This window comes from Coloeus monedula (assembly GCF_965178545.1).
Source record: "Coloeus monedula genome assembly, chromosome: 6".
Lineage (NCBI taxonomy): Eukaryota > Metazoa > Chordata > Aves > Passeriformes > Corvidae > Coloeus > Coloeus monedula.
The window spans coordinates 23437829-23451341 of record NC_138786.1 but is presented as its reverse complement, the minus strand read 5'-3'; the positions used below and the strand labels follow the sequence as shown (position 1 = coordinate 23451341).

General features: G+C 54.3%; 1 protein-coding gene across 1 annotated transcript in view; it reads left to right on the top strand.

The window, feature by feature from the left end:
- The window catches only part of ALX4 (ALX homeobox 4), a gene marked incomplete at both ends in the record, with an annotated part of 38399 nt that extends 25103 nt beyond the window's left edge, over positions 1-13296 (top strand). The window contains 3 exons of the mRNA XM_082283261.1: positions 2902-3212; positions 10788-10916; positions 12973-13296. Of these exons, the coding sequence (XP_082139387.1) occupies positions 2902-3212; positions 10788-10916; positions 12973-13296 (764 nt within the window). The remainder of the gene's footprint in view (positions 1-2901; positions 3213-10787; positions 10917-12972) is intronic.
- Positions 13297-13513: the final 217 nt, after the last annotated feature.

Here is a 13513-nt window from a genome sequence, read left to right as displayed (position 1 = left end):
AGATGTATGCAATTTGTTTCACTTCAGCACTTAGTGTGACTGTTTTGAGGTCAGGGAGCCTGTTTCTAGGGATTGAGAGTTACTTCTTGGGATGCTCAGCTGAGGGTAGATTTACACCATGCCCTCCCTACGCTGCTGTCCTGCCCTCCATCCCACAGTTTCTGCCCCTCTCCTGGAAACAGCTCATCCCTACCAGGACCCTCAGGGGCTAGAGGTGAAGAAGCCCATGTCTGCTGCAGTGCAGGAGCACGAGAGCAGCATGGCTGAGCTGCAAGGAGGGCTCTGGCCTGGCAGAGCAGGCATGGGAACACCCACTGTGTGTGCAGCAGGGACAGTCCTTGCTCCTTGGGGCTGGTAGTTTGTGATGGAGATAACTCATCACTGCTGAAAGTCCGGGACCCAGCTCTCAGCTGCAGTTCGAGCTATGCTGTCAATGAAACTAGAACAGACACTGAGCTTTTCTCTGTGTGTGTGTGTGTGTGTGTGTGTGTGTGTGTGTGTTTGCACAGACCATTCCCCAGATAGCTGTGCTCCACAAGCAGATAAAAAACAGCAGAGGAATTCCCAAGGAAAGGCATCAGGTCTTGTGTTTGCTGCTGCTGGAGCTGCAGGGGGCTTGGGAGTTAGGGAGGCAGCCAGCACAAAGCCGTGGGGGAAAATGTACTGAGCTTCCTGACATCATAAATAATAAAAGAAAGAGAGAAAGGGAAAAAAACTCAACCTCTTGGAATGCTTTATTTATTCCTCTGTCTCTACTGACTCTCATAGGTGGTAGTCCATTGCTGCAGACTTTCTGGAACTGCTTTATTTTCAGTTGTGAAAACTATAAATATCATGTCCGCAGCATATGATTTGCCAAGGCTGTGGGACAGGACCCTGTCCCAGCCCATTCTGGACAGGTCTTTCCACCTGCATCCCCCAGAAGTCAGCTGGTTGGAGAAGGCAGGTTCAAAGAGGAGGAAGTGTGTCAGTCACTGGCCTAGACACTGGTCCTGGAACCCAGGGAGCTTAAGTTTTGGCAAAATGCTCCCAAGGATCAAAGCAAAGAGAGCTGAGATAGACAACATCAAGCTTTGGTAAGCTTTACAGGGAGCTCCTCAAAAGTCAGAGGGAACAATATTAGAGAAAGCAATAAATCTGAATTCACAGTAGGGAGAAAGTGGCAGGTAACTCCACTGCCTTCAGCCAAGGTCTGCCTACAAGCCCTCTGTACCACCTGGGCAATTCTCTTCTCAAATCCCTTTCATAGCTCATCTCCCCAAACTTAAATCTGGGCCTCATGCCTGAGGGTGACAGCTACATTTCATCCTTCTAGTTTCATCCCAGTCACCTCAGTGCAGCCTTTCAGCTGCGAGAGTGACAGGTGGGCAAGGGCTTGTACACAGTACAGCTTCTCACAAGCCCTTTCATGGGCTTTTGGCTGTGAAGATGTGACAGAGGTGTTCACAGAACGGCTAAACTGTAAATATACAGCAAATTAGCGGAAGGATTTTGTAACAAGAGATGAGTGCTGGAAAAAATGGCTGTTGCCAAAGACATGGGCTAAGATGCCTAAGTTGGCATTAATGACCCTGGCTAAGACATTGCCAGGGAAAAGCTCCCAGCAGGGACATCACTAAATGGTGCAGCTGTTTCCCAGAAGGACTGATCCTGGCCTGGTAACATTTGAAAATAGACTAATGTGAAATTTCAAAAAAAGCTGAGACACTTGGCTTGGTAAGGAGAGCATGGATAAAAAATACCACAGTACCACTTCCCACACATTTAGGAACTGAGCATGGTGGCTCAAGGTTAAAACCTGCAGTAGGGCTACCATGCTTTTTGCCCAAAGATCCCAGCCAGAAATGTGTCCAGGTGTGACACTTGGTTGTGCACTATATGCCAGGTGGCCAGTTGCTCACACAAATCCCTCTTTTCCTCTCCTGGTGACAGAAATGCAGAGCAGTGGCATCAGATAAGGGAGAGCCATGGGTCCCCATGCCATAGCATCACTCTTGCTAATGAAGGGGACACCACTGTCACTGGAGGCAGGAGGTGTGCAGGAGAGGACACACATAGTGCCTGTGCCTGAGGAGGCATCTGCCCCGTGACAAAGCTCAAAGGTGGTTTTACTGTAGCTGCTAAGCCTCAGAAAGGAACCGGTTCACTGGTTCAGTGGTTGAAACCTCCTCCTCCTGCATTGCCATACTGCTCTCATCTGTCACATCTCATTAATTACTGATTATTGAGGGCAGTCAGGCAGGAACAGCCCCCCAGACTGCTGTCACACTCCGCTCATTTCCCTCTGCCCTGCAAGCAGGGGGTGCTGCTCCCGCAGGCGTCTCATACTGTCCTTTTCCACGGCACTGAGCCCCGTTCACGGCCTCCTTGCCAAAAGCAGGGCAAGTCCTGGCAGAAGGCTGTGGGGGCGACTGGGGGTGTCAGCCAGGAGCACCTCTGCTGACACACCACCACTGCCTGAGGATGCAGGAGCAGAAAACAGACCCCACCGAGCACCACATGTGGCTGCTGCGTACTCCCGGTTTTCTACTCGCTGTAATTCAGCAGGGGAGCACAGATGGGCTGGTGACAGGGGACCTGCATGGTGCAGGGAGCAGATGGGTACCTCTCAGAGACCTTTCCTGTGGCCAGGACCAAGGAATGTTGTGCTCCATGATGTTCAGTTCTGACGTGGCTGTTGGGAGGTTGAAGGAGGGCCTTGCTGGGGTGTGTGCACGTGAGTGTGCAGGGCTCATCCTCCCACCTGAGTCTCTGAGAGGGAGTAGGAGCTGAGAGAGCTTGCCCATCTGTGCTGGGCAAAATTGGTCAAAAGATTTACATCTGTTTCCTCCTCTGTCTCCCTGCCCCCTACCCCTGGTCAAACCTGCCCCCTCTTCCCTCCCTTACCTCCCACCCAAACAGGTAAGGAAAGCAGTTTGGGAGAGCCTGACTTGCAGCCAAGCTCCGACCCTTCAGCAATGGACAGCAGCTACCTCAGCGTGAAGGAGGCCGGGGTGAAAGTGCCCCAGGACAGGGCCAGCACAGACCTCCCCAGCCCCATGGACAAGGCCGACTCGGAGAGCAACAAGGGCAAAAAGCGGAGGAACCGCACCACCTTCACAAGTTACCAGCTGGAGGAGCTGGAGAAGGTCTTCCAGAAGACCCACTATCCCGATGTCTATGCCAGGGAGCAGCTAGCCATGAGGACAGACCTCACCGAGGCTCGTGTACAGGTATGGGGGGAAAGCCTGGGGCTGGGTTAGGGGTGGATGAGCCACAAAAACCTCCAAGGTTCCCTTGCAGCCCCACCATAAGCTGCAGGCAGCCAAGCCCTAACCAGAGCCTGTGGCCCAGGGAAAGGACAAGGAGGTACATCCACATCTGGCACTAGTGTCAGCTCCTTTATTCGGCCTGGTGCCCTGCAATTCAATGTTCACAGAGACACCTCTTGCCCTTTGAGCTAACAGGACAGCAGGCGGGTAAGCCTCACCGCCACCCTGAACAAAGCTTGCACAGAACCTGCTCTCTTCAGGAGACTTGCAGGGAACACAGGTTCATTAGTGTGAGCAGGAGCAAGCTTTTCCACAGGATGGGCTCCTACTGGCAGATGAGGATGCAGAGGTGATCGGGAGTTCAGTACTAGAGACCATGAGGTGATACAACAGAGGCAGCTTGTGTTGCCTGCTTGGCAGGCGCTGAGACTGCATGAAAGCTGGAGATCTAGAGGCAAAAGGTGCACCCACCATCTTGGGAGGAGCAGGAGAGTCAAACAGCCACACCGTTGAGAGTCTCAATCACCTCCACGCACACAGGGGCCAGCTCTCATGAACTAGCTCCCTTGAACTAACCTGGGGGGCCAGCAGAGCCAAAATCCACTTCAGAGAAGGGAATGATTCTCTGACTACTGCTCTTTCCTCTGAGTCAAGGTTAAACAGGAGGCCTGTCAGGGCTCAGAAGCATGTTCAAAAAGGAGCATCACTGCATGGAGCAGACATCCACAGCTCACGCCTTGGTGGCCAGCTCTTTCTCCAGCACAGCTAATCCTGTGGCTTCCGTCTGCAGGCATTTGGCAGCTCACCACCCCCAGAACCTGCATTAGCATCAAGAATAATTGGCCCATGGAGACACCTGATTCTCTCTTGTACCAGGAATATTCTCAGCTCCCAGGCAGCCTCTGCTTCAACCTTTACAAGTAGTTGTCACAAATAAGGCCCACATCCATGCTTAAGTCCATTTTAGTTTGTGCATTTACTTCTGGATTCAACCAGAAGCAGGATTTTTCTTGTCTGCTTGCCTAAATGGGTTTGCAAGGCTGGTGTGTTCTTCTTCCCCACAGCTGTTTCTCTTCAGGCTGGCCATGGCTACGTTTCAGCAGGCAGCAGTGCAATTCCCATTGGTCCCGAGCATAGCATGCTGAGTATGGCAGCATGGGCAGAGCAAGGCAGTGCTACAAATATCAGCTCTTTACTTGTGCCACTGGACAAAGCTCTTGATTTCCCAGGAACACACCACAAGTGCTAATGGGGTCTCCTGGGAGGCCAGGCATAGCATCGGGTTACTGGCTGCACTGTGCATGAAATTCCTTTTGCTCAGGAATGAGAATGAGGTGCTGGAGGGTGGTGAGCTCCTCCTGCTCGCTTCTGAGCCAGGGTTTGCAGCTACTGTGTCGTCCCAGGCAGTGTGCAGGGCTGGCCATCAGAGCCAGGGTAGGTGAGGCAGATGCAATCTACAAGTTCCTCACACATGACCCTTCATTTTGGGGTTTTTCCCCACTTTACCACTGGATAACACTTCAGCTGAGGGCAGAAGCAACTCCCTAGGTAGCCAGGAGAATATTTGGCAAAGAGGGGCTTCAGCTTGCTCTGAGATAAGTGTGCCTACTGCCTGTTGCCACAGGGAGCCAAGAACAGCCTCCCTGCTCTTGCAACTGCCAGTGCACCCCTCTCACTCGGGATGGTGATGACAGGGCTCATGTAACAGAGCAGCTGAAGGGCTAGTCTAAGTGGCCTGGCTGCTCGAGCACTTAGCCCTTGGTGAAAGGGGCAAGCACTTGCATTTCAGTCATTCCCCGGCTCTGCCGGGAAGGACCCGGTGACTTGGGCCACGGCCAGCGATGAAGGACTGCCGTGCTGTCGGTAGCAATGCAGACTCCTGTCACTAGAGAGCGAGAACCAGCAGCCTTGTGCCCAGTGCAGTGGGTGCTGGCTGCCAGGCTCAGGGGCTCTCAGACCTGTTCCCAGGGGGCTGGCACTGCTGGCTAGCGAGCTGCTTAGCCCTGGCATGGCAGTGGCAGCCCCCAGGAGGTGTGGAGGTGCAGTCTGAGGTGACACAGGGCTCTTGTGCTGATGGCACAGGGCCGTGCTTCCCATGAGGGAGGCTTTTGGAGTCAAAGCCCTAGCGGAATCACCCTAGTGCCTGTCTCCAGCTCTGGGTTGTGCTACAGCTTGTTTAGGCTTGACTTTCGTCTCCCAACTCCGGGGCGGTTCTGCTCTGTGGGGGTCTTCCAACGCCAGCAGTGTGGCATCAAGGGCCATTAGCTCACATCCCAAGAGTGGGTACGGGCATGGGGCTGCAGCTCAGGAGACTGATGGCAAAGCAAACACCTGCTGCAAGGACCAAGAACCAAGGGCTACAGGGTGGAAATCACAAATTAGCTGCAAGCCCCTCACTACTTTCCCCCTGCAAGCCAAATAGCTGCCAGGTACTCAGACACCCTCCGCCATGCTGGGAGAGGGTCTGGCTGCTGCGGGGGGCTTTGGGCACATGCTTACTGCATCCCCATGGGCTTTGAGGGAAGCACAGTAGTCCCTCTCCCAAGAAAAATATGGCCATCTAAGGGATAATCCTTCCCTGGAATGATATCTTGGAGGTCAGTTTCAGCTGCCTGCAAGGCTGAACTAAGAAAAGCAAGGTGGCAGAAAGGTGGGGCACACAGCAGGTTTAAGATGTGATGCTCCCTCCTACAGCTTTTGGCTGGAGGTCATCCCCTCTGGCCAGGCTTGGCTTCCTGGGGAACACAACCAGCTGCACTGCAGGCAGGAGCAGATGTGGAGCCCAGACAGGCAAGTGGCAGCTCTGATTTTTCCATCCCTTTCCCAAGCTCACGCTACATTAGTGAAGTAGCTGCCGGAGTTCTCGGTGCCTGGAGAAGAGCCCACGCCAGCAGCATACATGGGGTGGACCATGCAGTCTGTGAGGCAGTGGCATTCCATGGCCTGGCCCCTCTCCTGCTCCATTTTCCTGCCTGCCCCAGTTTCCAGCCATCCATGTCCAGTGTCTGACACTGTCAAAGCTAATTCCCCCTGTGATGCAATGCAACATTTTCTTGTCTAACCCCCACAACCTTGCCCCTTGATTCCATGTACTATTAAGTTACTGCACATCCCTGTTTTCCAAAGTGGGAGCCATGCATAAGCCCTGTGAAGAGGCAGAGCCACACAGCCAGGAAGAGGCTGCTATGGCTCAGCCACAAACCTGCAAGGGTGCACAGGGGTGCTGTGTTCATGCAGGTCCTACACAACATGTATATCCCCTTTCTTTCTTCTCCTCTTCCATGTCTGTGGCTGCAGAGCCCCAGAAAGAACTTCTGCTTGGTGTCAGCAACCGCTTGAGCTTCTTCCAGCTCATCCAGGTCTGCAGCAGATGTCTGAGGCAGTGGCAGTAGAAAAACAAGGTAGACGTGTATTCACACATGATTCCTTCCTCTTGCATAGAAACACACACACAGGCACATCCCAAGCCTGTGCCAGCCTGGCCCTGACTGCTTATCTCTCTTGGGTTATCAGTATCTGCCTCCTGGGCTGCTCTCTGGGAGAGAAGAAAGGGATGGGGCTGGAAGGAGGCTTCACAGCCAGGGAACAAAACCCCTCAGCCAGTCCCCATCAGAGCCTGCCTTATGATTGCTGGGACTGTTAATGAAATGTTTTTGGTGGTGACCCTGTGATGCGGCGGGGGCTTGAAAGTGAGAGGAAAATGTCAAACTCTGCTGTAGCAAAATCACCGCCTTGGAAAAAAAAGAAAAGAAAAAAAGCAAAGCAAAGCAAGAAGTAATATATCTTGATCCCTTTTCCCCCATAAAACCCTGGGAGGCTGGTGGAAGGAGCGGAAAGACTGAGCTAAGCCTGCAGGAAATTAAACATGAAATGAAAACAAGCTCAAGTTATTCAATTCTCTCATCCCAGGCTCCAATTTCCCATTCCAGGCCACTGATAAAATGGTGTCCAGTTTCAGTACTCAAAGATGAATTCTGGCTCTGTTCTTGCAGTCTGAAAAGCAAAGGGCTGGTGGCCATCTCTGGCAAGAGGGGAGATCGCCTGGCCTTTCACAGAGGGATGGGATCCTGAACACAGACAGATGGAGGCTGAGCAGAGGGAGGAGGGTAGCAGGGCGAGAGGACAGCAATGGGGAGAACGAACGCTGTGAGGCTGCCAGAAGAGAGCAAAAGCACAAGAGGCTTGAACGTGGTGGGCAGCTCTTACTTGCATCAGAGCAGGGGTGTTGAGCACAGGGCATGAGCACAACCCCACAGCTGCCACCAGCCCACCACTACACATGTGCAGAGGTCAGCCTCACCCACCACTGCCATGCTGGGGGTAGGAGAGGGGGGAAAACACATTATTCTTTAGCTTAGAGGAAGGACAAATGAGTGATGCAGCTCCCAACTCTCCAGACATTGTCAGTGGCCTGGCTGAGGTCCCAACTGAGCCATCCACCTGTGCGCTGAGCAGGGCACATGGGGCTTGGTGGCAGGGGCAGACTGGCAGTGCCCACTGGATGCAAGGGTAGAGGCAGCAAGAGAGTGAGCAGGAGCCTCCTTGCTTTGTCTCAGGCCACTTCTGGCCTCTCCACCCCCAACAGCATATCGGCAGTGTATGCACATGGGTTTAGGTACCACCTGAATGTTTATGGAGACATGAAACAGTCTCTGCTCTGTAGATTTTTACAGGGCTGACTTGGTACATCAGGGCTTACCAAAGCATTGGCTGCAGGAGTCAGATAGGTGACATTACCCTACACTCCCACTCTAATTGTTAACACTGAGATTCAGCCCACAGCGAGTGCTGGCCCCTGCACGACGTATCCACCCTGATCCCAGAGGACATGCTGCACCAGCCACTGCAACCTCCGCTGTCACATCCCCACCCCACAACAGCCGCTCTTGACAAGGAGTGACAGGCAATGAAAGGAAAATGAACTTCTGTTTGGGTTTAGATTTGCTTTTTAAAAGCAGGTGTCTTCTAAGACTGTGGAAATACTGAGGATTAGTTGGGGTTTTTTGCTGACATTTTCACATTATACATTGCCATGCCTGTCTTGTTTTCCCGGGAGCACTGTGGAGGTCTGGAGAAACCCAACTGCAAGATACCAAGCAGCCAATAAGGATTTGGACCAGAGGAGAAAGGAGAACTTTAAAAAGTGGTCCAAACCTTGCCACAAGTGCTTCAGAGCTCACCGTCAGCTCTCAGAGTGTCTCTGGTGCCTGTAACACCAACAACTGGACTGAAGACACTCTTCTTCTTCAGTCTAATGCAATGACTTGCCACATCCTCCCAGCCCACCAGCCACATGGCAATTTGGGAACTGCCAGTTTAAGCCACTTTGCTCTGTTCAATCCAATGCATAACTGTGTTAGAGCAGAGGCTGAGACGTCACTCTGCTCTGTCAAGGCAGCTCTTGTGCTGTCCTGGGAAACTGAGGGCACAGACCCTGCACTGATGGCTTTGGAGGTCACACTGCAGAGCCACACACTGCTAGGGGGGCGTGAGCTCAGGCGCCCTGCTCAGGCAGGATGCTCAGGCGGGCAAGGCAGCCGGTGCCTTCACCACACAGGGAAGGGCCGCGTATGCCTGGCATATGTTCATCCCGGCCTCGTGCACAGCCAGCACTCTGCACTCTGCTCCCTACCTGTTCTCCACCCCTCTGTGCACAGCGGGGCCTCCTCCGCCTGAGGAGGAACCGGGTCACCACCGCTAACTTTGAATCTGCAGATCAAAGCAGCGTGATCCAAGCCAGCCCTGGGACTGGCCTGCAGCTGGGCTGGAGTGGTTGTGCCAAGAAGAGGTAGAAGAAAAACAGAGAGATGCCTGAGGCATCAAACCTGCTCCAGTAGGACGCTCTGCATGTGCAGCGTGTGCCCAGCTGGGATAATGTTAGGACATTTCTGCTGATGCTTTTTGCACCTACTGAAAAAAATCCCAGGGTTTTTGATTTGGGGTAGGGGGTTGATAGCAGGTTGCTGCTTTGGATATGGCTACTCTGGCCAGCTTGTGGATGGCCCATGCCAGTGGCATTGCCATGGCCGTGGGGCAGGGCACTAAATCCTATGCTATCCACAGCCCCCATGGGGAGCACATGCCTGGCAGCTGCATTATTGGCTCCCTGCCCCAAGAAGACCACAGTGCACGGCCAGACCCTCAGCTGCCTACTCATACCACAGGCCTGGCTGTGAGAGACCAGCACCAGGCTGCCTACATGGTGGAAGGTGGAAACTGAAGCAGGAGAGCCTGAAACAACTCTTCCAGCACAAGCAGGAAGGTCAGCTCAGACCAGAAACCCAGGCCCCTTATCTCTCCCAGCAGCAGCTTCTAGCTGCACTGATTCAGGCTACAGGTGCCATGGCTCTCCTGCCCCTGCAAAAGTTGTCCTGCCATCCCACCTGTGCCAAGCACCTGGCTTGCCCTGCTGTCATCCAAAGACACGAGCTTCCTACCTGGCATCTGCTTTCCCTGGGTGCCAGGCAAGCAGCAAAGCTGCCCCACGGCCAGGCGTGGGAAGGGCCAAGCTGCTTGTCAGCAGTACCCCCTCTGCCCCCCACCGCAAGTCACCGTGTAAAACTCGAAGCAGAGCCGAGAGCCTCTAGGACTGCTCTTTTCATGCACTGGCGTGACCTGCACAACCCAGCCCCTGGTGATCGCCCTCATCTCTCAGTGCCTTCAAAGCAGCTCTTGATTGATGTGTTTCCCTGACTCACGAGCTCCAAGAGGCTTTGAAGACACTGGGCCAGGCTCTGATCTCTCTTACGCTGATGCAAATCAGGAGCAATGGTGCTGACAACAGTGCAATAATCCACACTGATGTCAAGCCAGTAAAAATAAGAGCAGAAACACAGTTTTGGTCTTTGCCTTGAAGGGATTTGAGCAGCCTGGTGAAGCAAAGAGTCGCAAACCCTGCAAAGAATACTCAGTGTAAAGCAAAGGATGCTGTAGAAGGGCACCTGTCCTTTCCTGCAGCTAAGGAGGGAAGGGGTGTCCAGCTTTTTATTTCTTGTTGCGGTTAAGAGAAACAAGAGAGTTTGGTGAGAAATGCAAGCTGCCATCAATGGCATCATCATAGCCAGGATTAGGCTTGGGGAAAGCCCCGTCACTGCTGTTTCCAACCTGGCAGCAGCACACATGGATGTATTCACATGTCTTGTCTGAGACTGGCTGACAGTGGGAGAGCTGCAGGCAGAGCGTGGGTAACGCAGATCTAGGGGTGAGAGGAAGATGGGCTATCCCAGGGAAAATCAGGCTGTGGGAGGCAGAAGCTGGGAATGTCCCCAGAGAGGCAGCGCACCAGAAGATGGGCATCCCCTTTCACTTGGAGTGCACCCTTTCCAGCAGCACAGGTTGGCCCCAGACCCTCGAGAGAAGCAGGGAAGGACTGTCTCTCCCCTGCAGAGCTTTTGTGTGGAGCAGTGCCCATCTCCACGCCATACAAAACCACCCGCCTGGTGAGGCCCTGCCCTCTGGTGGGCTCCTCAGGGCTGCCGGGCTACCAGCCACTGCCAGGCTCCCCTTGCTCACAGCCCTGCTGTCGCCTCTCCCCAGGTGTGGTTTCAGAACCGGCGAGCGAAATGGCGCAAGCGGGAGCGGTTCGGTCAGATGCAGCAGGTCCGGACCCACTTCTCCACCGCCTATGAGCTGCCCCTGCTCACCCGTGCTGAGAATTATGCCCAGGTGAGTGCATTCCCCTGTCTGGGCACAGGGCTTGCTGGACACCCTGCCTCTGGTCCCAGTCCTCCCCAAGTCATGCTTCACTTCTCAGGTACATCCACCCAACCTTAGGCAAGGCTGCAAGGACATCGGGATATTGTCAGGCACTGAAAGGCTGGCAGTGTTTTAGGCAGGTGTCCTGCTTGGCTCCCTCATGCCTTGGCCCAGAGCAGCCATCTTTAAAGCAGGTACCAAGCCCAGCGCTGTGTGACATAGAGCAGCACCCTTGGGCACAGGTCGCCCTGCCCAGCACATCCTATCACATGTGCTGCTGCCCACCAACTTTCCACTGCTTTGAAAAAGATCCAAAAGGCTAATTCATGCCTAAAGAAGAACAGAGAAAGAGAGGCTTCCTGTTACCATGTCTGGTTTCCATGCCCCTTGGGCATAGTGGTTGCATAAAAGCATTTTTCCCCTGGCAAATTCCCACAGCCGTCTCCCAGTGATGGGCTGTGGTACCCACAGCACACTTGGTGACATCTGGGGATGCTTCCCAAGGGAGTTGCAGATTTATGCTCCAAAGGAAGGGAGGGAGCAACCTGGTTGGGGTACCTGGGGCTGCTTCTGAGTCCTGTTGAAACTGTTCCTGCCCTGACCCCAGAAGCAAGTCACAGGGCTGCCTCCCCTCCTTAGCTTCCTGTCTTGGAAAACCTGTCAGCACAATAGCCTCCTAAACACTGGGCCAGCCCCAGTTTCACAAAACTTCAGATGATGCCAGGCAGACCGGGGTTTGCTAGCTCCAGGGCTAGGCTGTGCCCCAGAAAGCACTCCCTCCATCCTGCACTCCTCTTCCCACCACCCAGAATTTGCCCAAGGGCACAATTCTGCAAGCATGATGCTCTGAACCTGACTGTCCTCACAAATCTGCTGGAAGTCCTCCCTCCCTGACACCCTGTCTGTCAGCTGCTTCCCCAGCCAGCGCTGCACCAATGCTACCCCGCAGCCAAGCCGGGAGCGTTTGACCTCTCTCCTGCTTGGCATCTCCCATAAACTGAACAAGAAGCCCTTTTGAAACAGCTGTGATGCCAAAACAGCTTTCCAAGCAGAGAACACTCTCAGCAGCCTTTTCAGCATGTCCTTCTCTTGCCTTTGTAACTTACACTGCTCTCTCCCTCCATACTGCCCTCCTCTCCCCGCACAAGAGATCAAAAATTTGAAAAGCAGTTTGCAGGAGGTAAGAGATCAGAGAGGGCCCAAGCGAGAGCAGTGGAAAGGGGCAGTGGGATGAAGGGCCCTTTGCTCTCTTGCTCCAGCCAGTTGCTCACCTCCTCCCCACTTTCAACTTGCAAGCCTATGTCCCCCCTCCTGCAGCACACCTATTCCCACCGGCAAACACTGAGCCCTCCTCTCTTCTTCTGCAATGTCGTTTTATGAGTGACACTGCAGGATCCCAGATGATCTCTCGAGGTGGCCTTGCAGGGCTCTGCTCTGCAGCAGGGTGGGTGATGCTGCCTCGATGGGCATTGCTGGGGGAGAGGGGCAATGAAGCTGCCTGTGCTGGGGGCTGTGGGCAGCTCAGCTCCGACAGGCATGTCTGTGCAGTTATAAAATAGCCCCTGCCTTGGCAAAGCTGCCGGGAGCTGGAGAAGGAAGGCGGATCAGCAGCCTCACAGTAACCCGTTCTGCCTGATCCCTCTGTAATGAGTGGGACCACAGAAACACCATGGATGACACAAAGTTTCCTGTGCTGAGAAAAGTGCTCATGGTATAAAAAAAGTAAGAGAAGTGTCTGGGAGAGGAACAGATGAACAGGTGCTGTGGCAGAGGAGGAGCACAATCCTGCTCCCTGTGAGTTACCCTGCTGCACTCCCTGCCCCTGTCCAGGCTGGCATAAAGGTTTTGGAGTGGATTTGCTGGCTGTGCAGCTGGCAGGGGCCGGCAAACTCCATGCCCGTCTCCCTGGCTGCCCCTCCACTAGGCTGCCCTGCCAGGCTGGGGCTGGACACACTCCATTCCCCCAGGCCAGCTGCCCAACGTGCCCTGCACGGGGCAGCCCTGACGCTTCTTTTCCCACCCCCAGATCCAGAACCCCTCCTGGATTGGCAACAATGGAGCCGCCTCCCCTGTGCCTGCCTGCGTCGTCCCCTGCGAGACGGTGCCCTCCTGCATGTCCCCCCATGCTCACCCCCATGCGGCCGGCGGCGTCTCCGAGTTCCTTGGAGTCTCCGCGCCCGGCAGCCACGTGGGACAGACTCACATGGGTGGCCTCTTCGGCACAGCCGGGATGAGCCCCAGCCTCAATGGCTACGAGCTGAACAGCGAGCCGGACCGCAAGACCTCCAGCATCGCTGCCCTGAGGATGAAAGCAAAGGAGCACAGCGCCGCGATCTCCTGGGCGACATGACAGGGCTGCAGCCCAGTGCCCGTGAGACACGGAGAGAGCACATGGGGACAGCCCAAAACATCCATCCGCTTGGACTCCAGACAGCAGTTGCCTCCTCGGGGATCTGAATGCAGCACTTTTAGCTACCCTAGGCATATAAAGTACATATGTTAATGTAAGTGGAGTGTTTCCAGCATGAACGTGGCAGCTCCCGGCTTCCTGGGATCAGGCAGGGAGA